Below are 17,662 nucleotides of genomic sequence, written 5' to 3'. Positions count from 1 at the left end.
CTATGGGACAGTTGTACTTTGTTCTATAGAGTCACACAGAGTCACAACAGAAATCTCTGACAGTTACTCCGCACAGTACTGACATAGGACCACAACGACAATGGTCCTCCCAAGGATATCCACATGCTCGCTGCCCCACTGCAGGTCATGGCCCATACCTGGCCTCAAGATCTGCCGAAGGGGGTTCAGGGCTCAGGTGGAGAACCGGGGCAGAGTGGGGCACTGGGTTCCTCTCCAGGTCGTCTGAGGCCATAGTTTCTAGTTTCTTAACTGTTGCTCCCCGCTTTCTCATGTGGCTCTCAGGTCAGCTCAGGGCCAAGCCAGGGGCTGCTGAGGCTTTGAGTCTTTGACACCCAGAGGAGTATGGGTCAGACTGAGACCAGGAGCTGGGAGGACTGAAGGTCCAGCAGCAGCCTGGCCCGGGGGAGTAGCCTGTCCTTCCTCTGTGTCCCGGGCAGAGTTGGTAGGAATGGGATGGGGTGTCTACCTGCCTTGGAGTAGGTGCAGGTGAAGCCGCCCCCAGGTCCTACAGTCTCCTTCAGTCCTTGCTGACTGTTAACCCTGGCCTTTCGATTGCCCCCTTCAGAGTCGCTGTCCTGATGAGTCCTCTCTGGGATATGGCCCAGGCCAGCAGCTCATCTCTACTGCAGGGCTCCCAGACTGCCTCAACCCTAGTCCCCCAGGACCCAGAGAAGGGGCTCCCATACAAACAATCCCCCCATCCTGGTAATGCATACTTTCATGTACCTCTTTAAGAGCTCCCCAGTAAGGAGGAGAAATGGCGAATCTGGAAGGTGAACGGGCATCTCAAGTCTCAGATGAGCTTGGGGTCCGTGGGGCCGGATCCTTAGCATTTTTAAATTTTATTATGACTGTGTTTGTTTATATATATATATATATATATATTTATAGCTCTATGTGCACACCACCCCCCAGCCCCTTCCCAGCCCTTAGTTTTTCCCTCTGGCTTTCTGTCTGATGGCCGTGTAAGGTAGCACTGTTTGTGTGCTCTTGTCTGACACCGTCTGGGTGCTGCTATTCCTCGTGACTCTCCGGGTCTGCTCAGGGGCCAAGGTGGGGCCTGAGCGACGGCCAGTCAGTGGAGAACGCCTCAACTTGTGAGGGACCGGGGAGGGCTTGAAGGGACCCACGTGGGCTTCCGCACGCTGTGGCTCAGCAGGCAGTCCTGCCTCCTCCTCTGCTTCCTCCTCACCGTCCCCCTCCTCATCATCACAGCACAGTGCGTGGTAGAGCACTTTGTCACTGAACCGCACCCTCTCCCGCGTGCCCGGGGTCCGCTGGGGCAGCTGGTCCTTGGTGGGGCCCGCGCTGCTGAAGGCCTCCTCACTGGAGGAGTCTGGGGTCTCCACTCGAGGCCCATTGGGGATGGGCATACCACCATTCATGAGCCGGTAATCAGGACCAGCTCCTGTCCGGGCCGGCTCAGGGCCATTCACAGAGTCCGAGGGGGTGGACACGTCCAGGAAGGAGCAAAACTCCCAGCTGTCTGAGAGGATGTCCGCTGTCATGAAGTCCAGGTGGCCCAGGTCAAAGGGGCCACCTACACCTGCCTTGTCACTGCTGGAGGTACTGCTCACAGTGGCTGTGGTCCAATCATCTGGCTCCAGTTCAAAGTCGAAGTCTGAGGTCAGCTTATCAATCTGGCTCACCACCTGGCCAGGGAAGGGGAGAGGGGATGAGAGGCGCCAGGGGGTGTCTAGAATCCCTTAGGTATGAGTGCAGCCCCCACCCCCACTCCAGCTGAGGACCCTAGAGGGCAGTGACTGAATTTGTCACAGGTGTGTTGGCCCTGACGAGGGTCCCAATTTAAGCAGGGTGAACAGAGCTTGTTCTAGCCCTTCTCAAAGGCCTGCTTGCTCCTCCTTAGTTCATTGGAGCTCTGGAGACCACCTTCCAATCCTACGCCCCTCATTTCTTCACACACCCCTCTCCCCCAAAGTCAACCACTGTTCTGGAGGGCAGTCCTGGTGATCATGTCTTGATCTACCTTTGATTGGGAGGAGGCCATTTGGAATAAGCATTGGACTGCTAACTACAAGGTCGGCGGTTCAAACCTACCAGCTGCTCCTTGGGAGCTGTCTGTTCCCGTAAAGATTTACAGTCTCAGAAATCTCATGTAGGGCCCTGGCGTGGAGCTGTAGGATTGAAAGGTAGGTTTGAACTGCAAGGTTTGTGGTTCAAACTCACCAGCCACTCCTCGGAAATCCTATACAGGGTCACTATGAGTCCGAACCAACTTGAGTCAGAGTAAGGAGCCCTGGTATGGTAGTGAGATACGAGTATGGCTCTACCAGCTGCTCTGGGGGAGAAAGATGAGGCTTTCTGCTTCTGTAAAGACTTGCAGCTTCTGAAACCCAATACAGGGTCGCTATGAGTTGGAACTGACTCCACAGCCCACCTCCACCACATGAGTCAGAAACGATTCAACTGCAATGGGTCTGGTTTTGAGGAACTCTTAAGTGAGTCCCACTCAGTGAGGTGGTGAGTCCCCCACCAACCCACAGAGAGGAAATATGGGGTGGCCATGAGGAAGACCCTGTGGGGACTTTTGAAAGTCAGCGACTAGCCTCATGTGTTTCCCACAGCCAGTCAGGACGAGATGCCCCCGAAGACCCAGTGTGTGGCATGGCTGGGTTATCCTCCTCCCACGCCCCTTCCCCCTCCCCAGCCCACTGCCAAACAGAGATCAATCCTGGCTTGTTTGGAGAAGGAATAAAGCGAGCACTATTTGGTAAGCAATAAGGAAACCATCCATCCTCGACCCAGAGCTGCTTGTTCAATGATCTCAGGGGGCAGCTCAGCTGCTGAGGTCACTGGATCCTGCCTACCCAGTATACAGCGGAGCCCTCAGACAATGTGGCTGACAGGCCTCCGTACAGCCGAGCCTGCCTTAGTACACCCCCTTGCCTGGCCCCTGTCAGCACATGAATCAGGAAGGAAAATGGGAGGTATGGGAGAAAGGGGTGGATAGAACACCAGGAGAGAGAAAGGAGATTCTGGCTCAAGACAAAATCAGACCAAAAGCAAAACGGGAGAGAACCAAGAGCCAGGGCAACAGAGACCCAAAACAAAGAGATAAAAGGTGAGTCGCCAAGCGCAGAATCTAGCTCCCAGTGCTTTTCTAGTGTTCCTCACCTGGGTCAGAGCAGTCAGTTAGTTAATTAACTAATGAATTCCTTGATTCAGCTAACACTGACTGAGGACTTCTGCTCTCCATGGATTGTTCCTTGTTTAGCAAGGAGTAGGGGATCTCAGTGTCCCAATATGAAGGAGGAAAGCCAGAGCAAAAGGAGTTGGGCTCAGTGGGAAGGTTAGTCAGTCAGGAGTCAGATGACCCAACACAGGTGACCTAGGTCAGTCCTTTTCCCTTTCTAGGTCTCAGTTTTTCAATCTGTAAATGGGGTGGACTAGGTCTTTTTCATCTCTGAGTTTCTAGGTCTCCTTTCAGGAGTGACCTGAGAACTTGCTTTGGGAGGCTACACACCATGAATCCAGGGTGGGGGTGGGGGCACTTGGTGGAGGCTTGTGGAAGAGTTGGGGACTCAGGATACCTAGACTTAGCTTCGACATTGCTTTGTGTGACTTTGGGTCAGTTACGTAGCCTCCTCGGTTCTCAACTTCATTCTCCATCAAATGGGTCTGAAAATCTCAGGCTGCCAACCTCAGGGAGTTTTGTGAAGAACAATGAGAAGGACAGCTAAAGGGTCCTGTGGATGGTCAGCGATACAAGTGACATCATCTTTCCTCTCTTGAGCACCTACTATGTGGCAGGCGTTCAGCCCTGTTCATGAGTCACCATCATCTATGGGACTGTCATCTCTGAATAGGAGTCTAAGCTGCCCTTCATAACTGCACACTGCTAGGAGGTGTTGCTGTGTTCTCCTTGGTCCCTTTCCTAGGATGACTCCACCTACCTCACTGAATCCCTTGTTCATCCCCATCTCCCCCTGAGAACTGGTGGGAGCTACGGCCTAGGGTTAAACCAAACCAGTTGCCATCAAGTCCACTCAGATTCAAGACAAGCTCATGTGTGTCAGAATAGAACACTGTGCCACATAGAGCTTTTCTTGTTAACTTTTAATTTTAAACTAATTCTAGATTTACAGGAAGTTACAAAGAAAAGCACAGGAAGGGCCCAAGTACTCTTTACCCAATCTTAACCCAGTATGAATAGTTCGCTTGGTAACGTTAACTATAAACAGGTTGCCATCAAGTTGGTTCCAACTCATAGTGACCGTATTGTAGGGCTTCTGAGACTGTAAATCTATATAGGAGCAGACAGCCTCATTTTTCTCCTGAGGAGCAACTGGTGGGTTTTAAAAGTCAGTCGAGCGGTCAGTAGCCCAATAGCTAACATACCGGGCCACCAGGGATCCTTACCATTGACATGTTGTTGTTGATGTTATGTGCCATCGAATCAGTTCCGAGTTGGACTCTGTACAGGGTTTCCAAGGAGCGGCTGGTGAGCTCGAACTGTCGACCTTGCGGTTCAAACCAACATTGCAGTCGAGTGCATTAACCCATAGCGCCACTCCATTGACTATATACAATAGCAAAACCAGGAAATGGAGCTGGTAGTATTCTAAAGAACTTTCTCATGTTTCATCAGTTACACACTCATTTGTGTACGTGTGTGTGTGTGTTGTTGTCAGTTGAGTTGATTCTAACTTATGGTCACTCCATGCATGCAGAGTAGAACTGCTTTCCAAGCTTTCCAAGGCCATGATCTTCCAGAGGCAGGTGGCTAGGCGTGTCTCCCAACTCAATATGATTCTCAATGACTGATAGCTTAGAAATCCATCACCAGGCCTTTCTTCCAAGGTACTTTTGGGTAGATTTGAACTGCTAACCTTGTGGTTAGCAGCTGAGCACTTAACCATTTGCATCACCCAGGGTAGGGGTCCTCAAACCTGAGTGTGCATCAGCTCATCCTTGGAGGTTCTGATTTAGTAGCTCTAGGAGGGGGCTCAAGTAGGTGTGTATCTAACAAGTTCCCAGGTGATATTGCTGCAGCTGATCCAGAGACTATATTAGGGCTTTAAACAAGGCAAACACACATTGTCAGGGTACTGGAGGCCTCTGGGGCAGCCACATCCTCAAATTATGCTCCCCTGATCAAGTGAACTCTCTGGGTGATACAAATGATTCACACGCTTGGCTGATAATCAAAAGGTTGGAGGTTCGAGTCCTCCCAGAGCTACCTTGGAAGAAAGGCCTGTTGACTTACTTTCAAAAGGTCACAGCCATTGGAAACCCAGTTCTACTGGGACACACATGGGGTGGTCCTTAATGGAGGCTGCTAACTAGTTACTCAAGGTCAACCAGTTACAAGTGAAGGCTGGGGAGAGTCTCCTGCTGCTGCCTGAGTGTGTGGGGACAACAACAGTAGGGGTCTGGAGGTAAATGACTAGGCCTGATCTCACAGGCTTAGCTGTGGCTATGTTGAGCCTTCTGGTGCCTCCGTCTTGGCAGCAGAAAGAATCTGGATGTACAGAGCAGGAGCCCTAAAGCCTTCTGGCCTGGATATACTTCTCCAACCCCAGAAGCCCAAGCTTGCCATCTCCTAGTGACTTTTCTTCCCCAAGTTTTGGTTTCTTCCCATGTAAAATGCGATAATGCTCCCTTCCGTGTCTAGGGTGATGGGGATTTAACAGATAGAAATGCTCCCAAATCTGCAGCATCAGAACAGCCAAGAGCTTAAGAAGCTAAGCCCTGGAGCCACACCTAGGATTCAACTCTGACCCACCAATTACTGCTCTGAGCCTTGGCCAAGTCACTCAACCTGCCTGTGCCTAAGCTTCATTATCTATAGAAGGGGGATCTTCCAGTAGTAGCTCCCTGAGAGGACTGGTGTGAGGATTTAATACATGTAAAGCAGGTAGAACAATGTTGTTGTTGTTGTTGTTAAGTGCTTTTGAGTTGGTTCCGACTCATAGCGACCCTGTACAAGGTTTCTGAGGAGTGGCTGGTGAGCTTGAACCACCAGTCTTAAAGTTCAAACTGACCTTGTGGTCTAGTGCATTATCCCTCAGCCCCACACCAAGACTAGACCACTAATATCCATGGTCCCCTGGCAGATACCGTTAAGCACTTGACTTGGCACTGTAGGATAAGCTGGGTTTGAACTGCAAGGTCGTCGGTTCAAACTCACCAACCGCTCCTCAGAAACCCTATATAGGGTCATTATGAGTCAGAACTGACTTGACAGCACTTAACAACAACAACAACAACCACCCAAAAGGTTGGAAGCTTGAACCCATCCAGAGAGCCTCAGGAGACAGGCCTGCTTCTTAGAAGTCACAGCCTTGAAAAGCCATGTGGTAGCTCTTCTCAATGGCAACTTAACAACAACAAAATGTCCACCATGCCCCAATGGGCACTAACAGGACCAGGCCGTGACACCAGGTCCAAGTGATGGGAGTCAGCTCTTCACTAAAACGATGACACTCTAGAGGGGAGATTTCCAGTGTCTGTGGCAGGAGAATGGCGAGATACTGGATCTTTCAAACTCCAGCGCATTGGTGGTGGTTTTTTGTTAGGTCCCTGGTGCTAGCGGCATCCTCACAATTGTGCTTGAACCCATTCCTGCTGCCTTTGTGCCAATCCATCTCGTTGAGGGTCTTGTTCTTTTTCGCTGAGCCTCCACTTTACCAAGCGTGATGTCCTTCTCCAGGACGGGTCCCTCCTGGTAACATGTCAGAAGTCTGAGAGATGAAGTCTTACCGTCCTGCTTCTAAGAAGCACTCCGGCTGCACTTCTTCCAACACAGACCTGTTTGTTCTTCTACCAGTCCTTGGGACCTTCAGTATTCTTCTCCAACACCATACTTCAAATGCATCAATTCAGCACATGGGTAGCACTTACTTTGTTAAAATACAGCTGTCTCCAGACAGAATAGAAGCAGAAGAGGTTCTAAACAGAAAGCCCGATAGCTTGTGAGGCTCACAGGCAATTCTGGCTCCATCTGTTGGGTGCGACCAATCACACCTACTTGATGAATGACATCAGTAAAACTGGAAGGGATGTGCCAAGGACACATAGCTTGTATGTGGGGACCTGGGCTTGTCCACAAATCCCCTGTCCCTCCCTGGAACCTCATTTCCTAGAACCAGTGAAGAGGGCAGGTGTAGGGCAGGCCCCATGCTACCTGCCTCTCTGCTTTGGATGCCTTGAAATGTATGATTTCTCTCAGAGATTTAATAATCATTTTGCCTACATGTAATTTGGGATTGTCTTGGAGTGCAGGGAAATAATTATATACACAGAAGGCAAGAGAAGGGGAGAGACAGAATGGAGAGAGAAGTGGAACCAGAAAATCACAGAATCATAGTACCTTGACGTGGAAGGCACGGGAGACACTGTTGAGTTCACTCTTCTCATGATTCTTGTTGATGGGGAAACTGAAGCCCAGAGGCAGACAGGGGTTGAGCTGAGACCAGAAGGCAGGGGTTCCTGACTCCTGGGCCTGATCCTTTAAGACCAAGAATCACCTGCCCTGGAGGGGGCAAGAGGGAGCACTATAGAGAAAGGGCAGGACTGAGGGCTGGGAGAGAAGCTGCTGGGGGTCCTAGACCCTGTCTCGGGGACATCCCTGGCCTCTGTCCTGGTCACAGCATTAGCCTTGCTCCCTGGAACAACTCTACCTTCTTGTCTAGTCTTTTCTTTGTTGATAGCTTCCTGCCTGCTCTTGTTCCACCCTGCTTCCAGGGAATGTTCTAAATCAGCCAACAAGACCATGTCACCCCCTGGTTCCAGCTCTTCCCTGCTCCCCAAACTCCTGTGCTCCACAACAGCTCAACAAGAAATCTCACCGCAGGCCCTTTCCTCTCCAAACAGAAGCCTCCTCACCACCCCACACACTCCCTGCTCACTTCTGCCTCCAGGCCCCACCTGGAGGACCTTTCTTCTTTTGCAATTCACTCTGTAGGAAGTCTTCTCAGAAGCCCAGTGGAAGTCAGGTTCTCTGTGAAAAACTCTCCAAGCACCCTGGCCTCTCTCTAAGAGATTTATCACTGCTACGCTTTTCTATGAACTGACCCAAGGGCACTTAGCAACAACAAGGCTTTTCTATAGGAGTCCTGGTGTGGCGGTGTGGGCTAAAGCACTGGACCGCAAGGTCGGCTTGAACCACAAGGTCTGTGGCTTGAACTCACCAGCTGCTCCTATGAGTTGAGACCGACTCGATGGCACAACCTTTTCCTATACATATGTGTAACAATAAGAGACCGGGTAATGCAAGGGTTAAGCACTCAGCTGCTAGCTGAAAGGCTGTAAGTTCCAGAGCAGCCAGTGGCTCTGTAGGAGAAAGAAAGACCTGGTGATCTGCTGCTGTGAAAATTACAACCCAGAAACCCCTCTGGGGCCAGTTTTATTCTGTCCATTGGGTCACTAGGGAGCTCTGGTAGCGTAGTGGTTACGAGTCAGGCTGCCAGCCTCAAGGTCAGCAGTTCGAAACTACCAGCGGTTCCGCTGTAGTTCTGTAAAGATTTACAGCCTTGGAAACCCTGTACAGGGTCACTATGAGTCAGAACCAACTCCATGGTACTTAACATTGGGTCACTATGAGCTGAAAACGACTCAGGGGCACCTAACAGCAACATGCGTCATAATGTTTCCTGACTAGGTAGTCATAAGCCCCATCACCGGGTCCCCAGCCGGGCAGAGGGCTTGACAGCTCCTTGCTAATACGTTTTAGAATGAATGGATGAGTTGAGACAGAAGGCTTCTTTTCTGCATACACAGTCCAGGATACTCTAATTATTACCTGGTTCCTCCTCTCCCCACCAGCCCTAGCTGAGTTCCCTTCCTGATGAAAGAGCTTCTATACTTAAGGCTCCAGAGTCAGGTCTGGGGACCCCAGAGTACCAGAACTGACCTCCTCTCCTGTGCTAACCTCTGGCCCCTTCCCCTTGACTGACAAACAGTTACATCTTCCCACTTCATCCCCACCCGGGCTCCCTAGGCAGCTGGTTACATAACTGGGGGTTCTGCATTATTTATGACCACTGATTATTTTTTTATTCTGTGATTACGTTATTTATTATCTTTCTGGGGGGGGCGGGGCTGGAGTCTGGGAGGGGTAAGTGAGCTGACTGTGATTCACGACTGTCATCCTGCAACTCGGCCTAATTGGCCAGGGAGCAGCAGTGAATCTGTCCAAAGGAGAGTGAGGAGGGAAAAAGGAGGAAGCAAAAAATAAGAAGAAAAAATTGGCGTGATTCTTGCTAAGCTGCGGGTAATAGAACGGACACACTTTGGTACAGGGCACCGTGGTCCCCATCCTCCCCTGCTCCAGCTTCTGCCTGGCTGGGCCACATTCATCTCACGCCTGCCCGGGCAGGGCCTGTGGCAGACCTTGCCGAAGGGACTGAACAATTAGACGGCTAGAAAACAATCTGTCTCTTGGTCTGCTTCTTGGGAAAACCGACCGGTGTCTTCCACTACCACCCCAGACTGGGGAAGGGTTGTACCTGTGCCTCCACAAGGTGGGCGACTGTGCCTTTACGTAATGACCTAGCCTAAAGCCAGAGACGGGATGTGATATGGGTGCTCAACTCAAAGATCATGTGCCCAGCCCATTCTGAGTGACATCTTGGGAAGGAGGAGACCAAGAAGGAGAGAGGCCAGGGACCAGCAAACAAAGCTCAGTATCTGGGAGCCAAAGATAAGGGCCCTTGACCTAGACTGATGGGGAATGGAAGAGCGGGCGGCAGGTCTCACCCAGTAGCACAAACATGAAGGAGCCCTGGTGGTACAGTGATTAATGCTTGGCTGCTAATCAAAAGGTTGGCAGTCTGAACCCACACAGTGGCTGTGTGGGAAAAGACCTGGCGATCCTCTCTGGGAAGATTACAGCCCTGAACTTCCCTCTGGCGCACGGCGTCGCTATCAACTCAATGTAACCCAATCCCAACAGCACAATCATGAGATTCCTGGATAGTGTGTGGGATTCTCACGCAGAACAAAATCTAAACTCTGTACCATGGCTTCTATGTAATGTGGCTTCCGGCTCCCTCTCTGACCTTCTCTCCTGTTTTCTTCCTCCTCATTTCCTCCACTCCAGCTGCACTGACTTCCTTGCTGTTGTAGAACATGCCAAGTCCCCTGCCACCTCAGGGCCTTTGTACGTCCTAGGAGACTTTTCCCCTCGATATCCATTTGGCTTGTCCCTTTACCTCCTTTGGATCTCTGTTCAAAAGCTAGTTTATTGACGACCCTGTTTCCTGTCACCCTCGACCTTTTTTCTTTACAGGTAGGGGTGGGGCCATCTATTGCAAGAGAAATTAAAGGGCCCCCACCAGCCAGGAGGCCAGGTTCCTGGTCCTGACCTCGATCATGGCTAAGAAGCTGATGTGACTCCAAAAAGGCAAGGCCAGACATGGAGCAGCTGAGCAGGCCAGTGCTAGAGTAATTCACTAGTACTTACCCACCTCTGGTACATTACATAAGGAGTTCTGGTGATGCAGTAGGTTAAGCATTGGGCTAACTGAGGTCAATTCAAACACACCAACCACCCCAAGGATTGTCTGCTCCTAGGAAGATGTACAGTCTTGGAAAGCTTATGGGCAGTTCTACACTGTCCTGAAGGGTCGCATGAGTCATAATTGACTTGATGGCAGAGGGTGGGGGTGGTTTGGTAGATTATACATGTGTCATCACTTGGCCCAGTGTGGTGCTAAATACTTTACATAGAATATCTCATTTAGTAGTCCCTGGTGGCACTGTGGGCTAAGCATTGCTGTGTGGTTTGAATCCACCAGCTACTCTATGAAAGAAAGATGAGTCAGTCAGCTTCTGTAAAGATTTACAGCCTTTGAAACCCTGGAGAGCAGTTTTACTGCCTTGTAGGGTTATTGCGGAGTCCTGGTGTGGCATTGTATCTTAACGAGCTGGACTGCAAAGTTGGTTTGAATCACAAGGTTGGCGGATCAAGCTCACTAGTCGCTCCTAGGAGACCCTATGCAGAGTCGCTATGGGTTGGAACCAATTCGACGGCACTTAACAATAAACAATAATAGGATTACTGTGGACTCCTGGTGTGGTGCTATAGGGTCAGCACTGGACTGTGAACTACAAGGTCAGCAGTTTAAACCCACCAACTGCCTCTCGGAAACATTATACAGGATTGCTATGGGTCAGAACCAACTCAACGGCACTTAACAACAACAAACATAGTGTTACTATGAGTCAGCACCAACTCCAACTGGATGGGAGTGGGTTTGGTTTGTTGTTTTGTTGGCTTGAGTGGCACAAACTTGTGCTTGACTATGAGCTGAAAAACGGGCAGTTCGAACACACCCAGAGGCTCCTTGGGTGACAGGCCTAGTGAATCACTTTCAAAAAGTCACAGCTTTGGAAACCCCATGGAGCTGATCTACTCTGAACACACAGGGTAGCCATGAGTCAGAACTAATTCAACAGCAACCAATAACATCTCATTTAATTCTCACAACAACCCTGGGGGCAGAGAGGGGGTTTACAATTATTTTCTTCATTTTGCAGATGAGGAAACAGGAGCCCAGAGAGGTCAAGTAACTTTGCCAAGTACACACAGCTAAGAACGAATAGGGTCTGCTCCTTAGCACCTAAGGAGCAGAGCTAGGATTTGGACCAGTAACATCTAGTAGCAAAGAAATTTTTCTATCATCTCTATGTTAACATCCACTGGGGTATAAAGAGGGGGCCATGGTGGCACAGTGGGCTGCTAACCAAAAGGTTGGCAGTTCAAACTCACCAGCCACTCCAAGGGAGAAAGATGAAGCTGTCTGTTTCTGTAAAGAGTTACAACCTTGGAAACCATAGGAAGCAGCTCTGCTCTGTCCCACAGGGCCACTGTGAGTGAGAGGTGACTCACTGGCAGTGCGGACGAGGCATAGAGAGCCTACAGAGATTGGCCTGGTATTCAGAAGTACTGGGGAGCCTGGGAGACACACAGGTAATTAATGATTGGCCGTCACATTCCTCTGCAGCACAAAGTTAGCTTTCAAAGCTCTTTTACATTCCTCACCTCCCTTACTCCTTTCAATTCCTTTCTCCACCCATAGAATAGGATCTGCTTCTTAGTGCCCAGGGAGCCAGTGGCAGAGCTGCAGTAGGGCACTGGGAGGGTAGTGGTGGTTTGGGAGAGATAATTCCAAATCCTCTAGGGGTGTGAAGAGAACCTGGGCCCTTTACTATGTGTCAGGCTCTCATAAATCCTTGTAAAGTCATTGTGAGATGCAAATTATTATCATCCCCATTTCATAGATAAGCAAACTCAGGCTCAGGGGCTGATAAGGTAGGTGCTATGGTGCCTCACCTCTTTCTGTGAATTTCAGGCAACATGTCCAAGAAGATGGGCCTGCCTTGGTCAGTGGGGCCTGGGGCTTGCGGTTAGCTGATCAAGGAGGAGGTTGCCCAGAGGATCAAGCTAAGCCCTTCCTCTCTGTTGGCCTTTATGCAACAGTGTATGTATGCTGTTTTCCCAAAGTCTTGCATGTGTGTCTTGTCCCTGCATCTAAGTGCTTTGCCCTCCTTAGACAAGAACCTAGCTGGAGGGTCCTGAGCTGGTGAAGCCTGGGGATAGGACCCATCAACTCTCTGAAACTCGGGTCTGTCCACACCCTGCATGAACAAATGCCACACAAAGTCCCTGAAGAGGAGCACCAGGCAGGTCCAGTTTGCAGCTTTCATGGAGGACAAAGAGCCAAGATCACAGAACCCAGGCCATCTTCCCAAACTAGAGTCTAGTAGCCCTGTGTGGTGACCCATCCCTAACACACCCCATCCACAGGAAGTCTTTTCTGGCCTCTAGCTCTGGCCTTCCAGATCCTCTTCTGCCTTTGCCAGCCCTGCCCCTTGCTCATCACCCCACATCCAGACCCTGCCTGGGGGGTAGTGGAGCTCTGAGGCCTGCCCCCTTCTCCCAGCTGGGTGCCATTGGCAGCGGGAGGGCGGGTGGCATACGGGGTAGACTCTGGTTGCCATAGCAACCTGCCAAAGTCTAGGGTGGAGACACATGGCCTACAGGGTGTGTAGGGGGAGGGGACTCATCTTTCTGTGTCCTGGCTCGGGCCCCTGGCCTGGCACAGTCTGTAAATAGGAAGCTCTCTTGTGAGGGGCGTGTGTGTGTGTGTGTGTGTGTGTGTGTGTGTGTGTGTGTGTGTGAGTGTGCACGCTGAGGAGGGAGGGAGCATCTAAGAGATCTACAAATAAATCCTGTGACTTCTGCTCACCTTGTCTCATCCCTATCGGGCTGATAACATCACAACCTCAGTTTAAGGTATCATCTCTGGAAGGTCCCTGTCAAAATGCAACTAGATTGCCTATTAGCCTACCTGCTAAAGCCCCTGACTAGCAGTCAGGGACCTGGGTTCTAGACCTAGCTGTATGATCTAGGACAAACTCCTCTCCATTTCTGGACCTCAGTTTCTTTGACAGTCAGTAGGCAGTCTGTCTTTGGTTAGCTGTGGGGTGCCTTCATGCCCTGGAGGCTACACTGGGGCAGGAAAAGCAGGTGCCTGGAAGGTGCTTAGTTGGGAGTAGCTGTACTAAAGTTGACTCCCAGGCTTAGTCTCAACCCTGGCTCTTCTGGGTGGGCTGCTGTGGTATAGGTTCCAAGCCCCCACCTAGGACTGAGACTCTGGACAGCTCCCAGGGCCCTGGGAAGACCCTGGGGCATCTGAAATCAGGTTTGTGTTTGGGGGAGCTGTGCAGGTGGAGGGTGTTTTGTCCTTTGGACTTGTGAAATTGGAGGAGGAGGGGTTGTTCAGAGGCATTTGGCCTTTTACCTCCAAACTGTACCGCTCAAAGGTGCTCAGCCCAGACCAAGGCTAGCTCAGGCCCCACAGAAGCCACAGCATCCCTACCTCCTGAGATGGGACTCCCTGGCAGGCTCCTGGAGGCTGGCCCTTGGCAGAGTGCTGCTCTGCCCATCCTCAGTTCCTGCCTTGGCATCTCCACCATCCCCTCTACTCTGAACTCTGAACACAACTCCTCTCCAACACCCTTGCTCCTCTGCACTAAGGTCAGGCTGGTAGACCTTTTCCCAACCCACCGTCAGCCGTTTCCTCAGCCTTCCTGGAACCCCTATCCACCCTGCACAGCTGGCTGGGGAGAGCTTGGGCCCATAACTCCAGCTCAATCACTTTCCCTGCCATCTCTGCAGGGGCCCTGGTTACAAGGAGTTGAAATTTGCCTAAAGCCCACCTGGCTGGCTTGTAATGGCACCCAGCGGGCAAATTCAGGCCAGCGGCTCAGAACGCTGGTCATGCATTTTGGGCTCGAACACAGCCCTGGGGGCAGGGCCGAGGACATGTGTACCTCATTACCCCAGCAAAGTAGGAAGCAGTAATTAAACCAGGCTCTACTTAGAGACAGAGAGGGACACATACACTCCTAGCAAGTCTCATGACTTTTTAGCCTTAGCAAAAACATCCAGAACTAGAGAATGGGGACACAGCTCCTTCAGGAAGATTCCTGTCCTGGCCAATGTACACACTCCACCCTAGGGCAGGGACACATAACTGGCTTTAGCTTTTCCGGGATGCACGATTCTGAGTTCCTACTTGCTCTCTGGGAAAATGCTCTTGAGTTGGGCTTTGAGCAGAAAGGACTGACTTCATAGAACCATCTACCTTCCCTCAGGCCCCTTGTGACCAGATTAGAGTCAGGGAGTCAAGAGTCTAGGTTCCAGAAGAGAGTTCCCCACCAAGAGACTTTGGTGGATTCAGTCCTTGACTGCCCATCTCAGCAAACGTAGGCACTAAACCATAGAATCATTGACCCATTGACATGGTCCCCAAGCAATCTCTGCAACACCAGGTTCTTGCAGTCCTGGGCTACAGCGAGAGATTCAGCAAAGCAGATTTGAGGGAAAGGGGACCAAGAAGAAGAGCGGCACCCTGCTGAGTGGCACATATGCACACAGCCTTGGGTACACACACACATGCTAACACACACAGTAAGTAGTCTAGGCCTGGTCTTCTTATCCCATGTTCTCCCCTCACTCACCTCTCTCAGCTCCTTGGCCACCTCCTTGAGTTCCTGAAGGATGCCCTCGAGCTGCCCGATGACCATCTTCATGCGCTGTCGAATCCGCTCCCGCTCGCTGCCACTGCTGGGGTCGTCACTGGGCTGCCTGAGGTCCGGGGCGCCCCGAATGTTCATCCTTCACCACGTGGCTGTGGGCCTGCCCATACTCCCCCCAGCCGGGCACACACTGTATCTGCCTCCACGGAGCCCCCCTCAGCTGGGCAGAGCTCCACATCTTAACGGCCCCCCAGCCCACCCTGGCCTTGGGCGGCCCTCACCCAGCCCCTACCCCCTGCCACCCCGCCTCCGCCTCCTCTGCCTCTGGGTGGGGAATGGGACACCCAGAGGAGGACAGAGTCTGGCAAAAAGGGGCAAAGGGAGGATGCAGGGGGGCAGGAGGAGGGGCTTGGGTCTCAGGAGTGACTTCTAGGACTTTATCTCTGGCTCAGTCTGGACACAGAGGCAGGGGGATGACTCTGCAGGGACTAAGGGTAAGAGATGCCCTTGGGATGTGGGGAGGCAGCAGTAACCCCCTCTCAACTCCTAGGCAGGTGGGAAGACAAAGATCTTGGGGTGCAACCGACACCTGCAGGGTGGTCTTCGAGACGTAGTGGGAGCTCCAGATGTGGGCAGCTCTGGGGAGGGAGCTGGATTGGAGGAGGGCAGCCCCCTGCAGAGAGAGCGGAGCCTGGCGTCAGCCCTCCCAGGCTGCCGCACCAGTCGGCATTTGCCGCTGCTTCCTTCCTCTTTATTTATCATTATTATTTCTGTGTATGTGGAGAGGGGTGGTGGAGGCAGATGGTCTACAATTCGTCTCTTCCTCTAGTGGGGAAGGAGGGAGCCCCTTGCTTCCAATGCACAAGTCCTCAGCCTGCGTCGGGGCGTGCTAGCCGCGGCCCCCTCCCCCTGCCTGGCCTGGCCCCACGGATTCCCAGAGCGCCACTCCGATCCTCTGTCCTCCCTCCTAGTGCCCCCAGGGTGCCCTCGTTCCCAGCAGACCCTCCCGGCCCCAATCCCACCTTCCTTCGGAACCTCTGCTTCCCGGACTCACCGAGGGTGGGGGCACGGCCTTCCCTCCAAGCAGCGTCGGGGGCCAAGCCCCAAGACCAGGCTGGGGGGCCCCCAAGGCCCCCTAAGGCGGGCTTCTCTCTCTGGACCCTTTGGCCACTGGCCTCAGGGAGGTCCTCGGAGCAGCCACCGGAGACATCTGGGCGGTGGGAGGGGGCGGGGCCTCCGCGCTCCAGGGAAGGGGGCTAGCAGAGTCCCCCCCAGCCCGCCAGTCTCAGGACGGGGAATGAGCGAGGGTCCGGAGGACTTAGGACTCCGAGGCCACAGGTGACCCAGGCGCACGGCGACAGAGGTGACACCGGCTGGTCCCAGAGCGTGAACCAAAGTCGAGGGGATCGGAGGGCGCCCGGATCCCCTCAGCCCACGCCCGGTATTCCCTAGGCTCAGCACAGTCCGGGGTTCACTCTGTCCAGTCCAGATCGCCGGGTCCGGGCTCCGCCGGCTCTGCCCTGCCCTTCCCTGCCCTGCCGGGAGTGAGCCGGCCCCGCCGGGCGCCCAGGACACGCTCGGCTCGGACCTGGAATGCCTGAGCTCCGTAACCTGCGGCGTCCTGAGCCGTCCGAGGGGTCTGCTCTGCCCAGCCCGGGGGTCCGCCCGCGGCTGGAACGCGCCCAGCGCTCAGTCCACCTTCGGGAAGGTCCGGAATCTGCCAGGCCCCCGGGGAGGGGCGCTCTCGGCCGCTGGGAACCCCGTCCCCGCCGGGCCCGGCTGAGAGTGAGCGAGGCAGGGGCCGGGGCGGGCTGGGTTCGGCGCCTGGCAGGGGCGAGGGGGCGAGAGGAGGCGAAGGGAGCGGAGGGGCGGGAGGGGCGCGCGGCGGGTCGGATGAGCCGGGGCCCTCGGGGCTCGCAGCCTGCGCTCCGCCGCCTCCCGCTCGCTAGCTTGCTCGCTCTCGGCCCACGGCCTCGGCACCTCCCGGACGCCTGGTCGCTGCCGGTGGGGCAGAAAGGCGCCGGGTCGGGCTGGGCCTCCCTCTGCTACCACGCCTGGCCCTGCCCTGCTGGGCTCTGCGGCCCCGGGCCCGCTCCCCGAGCGCCCCCAGCCCGCCTGCCACCCCTCGCCAGACTGGCCGCCCGGGCGGGCGCTGGCTCCCTCCAAGGCCGCCCGGTTCGCTAGGCTCCGCTCGCCTCGGCGCTGTCAGGGAAGGGGCCGGCCCGGCGCTCCGGGAGGGAGCTTTTAAAGCGACACACACGCCTCCCAGCGCTGAGCGCGGGCCGCTCCAGCCGAGGGTCTCGCCACCAGAAGGCAGAGGAGGGTCTTGCGCTTACCGGGCTGTAGGTGGCCTAGGCCGGCCGGACTCCAGCTGATCTCGGACGTGGAGGGACAGAGGACTGGGGACTTACTCAGTTCCTTTCCTACCGTTCCAGACACCCCCACTATCCCTTCCCCCACTGCGGTGTACCCCAAGCTTCCTTTTGACTAAGTTCCCCACATCCAGACCCTCCCTTGGCCTCTATCATGCCTCAAAGCACTCTAGACTTTATCTTAATCAGATTAATTCAGAAAAGAGATTACAACCAACCATTACTGGGGACCTACAATGTGTCAAACTCTGGGCATGTAT

The 17,662-nt window shown here is 53.4% G+C and overlaps 1 protein-coding gene across 1 annotated transcript; it reads right to left on the bottom strand.

Moving 5' to 3' along the window:
- Positions 1-847: 847 nt before the first annotated feature.
- On the bottom strand, positions 848-15,470 carry LOC102834059 (chromosome unknown open reading frame, human C15orf59). Its single transcript, XM_006866506.1, has 2 exons — positions 15,013-15,470; positions 848-1,673 (listed from the first exon to the last, which is right to left on the bottom strand). The coding sequence occupies exons 1-2, from the start codon at positions 15,166-15,168 to the stop codon at positions 951-953; spliced, it is 879 nt and encodes a 292-aa protein (XP_006866568.1). The 5' UTR covers positions 15,169-15,470; the 3' UTR covers positions 848-950.
- Between the last annotated feature and the right edge of the window lie 2,192 nt (positions 15,471-17,662).

The sequence above is a fragment of the Chrysochloris asiatica genome, unplaced genomic scaffold (assembly GCF_000296735.1).
Source record: "Chrysochloris asiatica unplaced genomic scaffold, ChrAsi1.0 scaffold00092, whole genome shotgun sequence".
NCBI classification, from domain to species: Eukaryota; Metazoa; Chordata; class Mammalia; order Afrosoricida; family Chrysochloridae; genus Chrysochloris; species Chrysochloris asiatica.
The sequence above is the reverse complement of the archived record's forward strand: the minus strand, read 5'-3'. Positions and strand labels throughout refer to the sequence as shown.

Coding starts and splice junctions, on each gene's coding strand:
- LOC102834059 (XM_006866506.1), bottom strand. CDS start 15,168: ATGAACATTCGGGGCGCCCCGGACCTCAGGCAGCCCAGTGACGACCCC. Junction 1,674..15,012: donor TGGCCAAGGAGCTGAGAGAG/GTGAGTGAGGGG, acceptor TTCCCTGGCCAG/GTGGTGAGCCAGATTGATAA.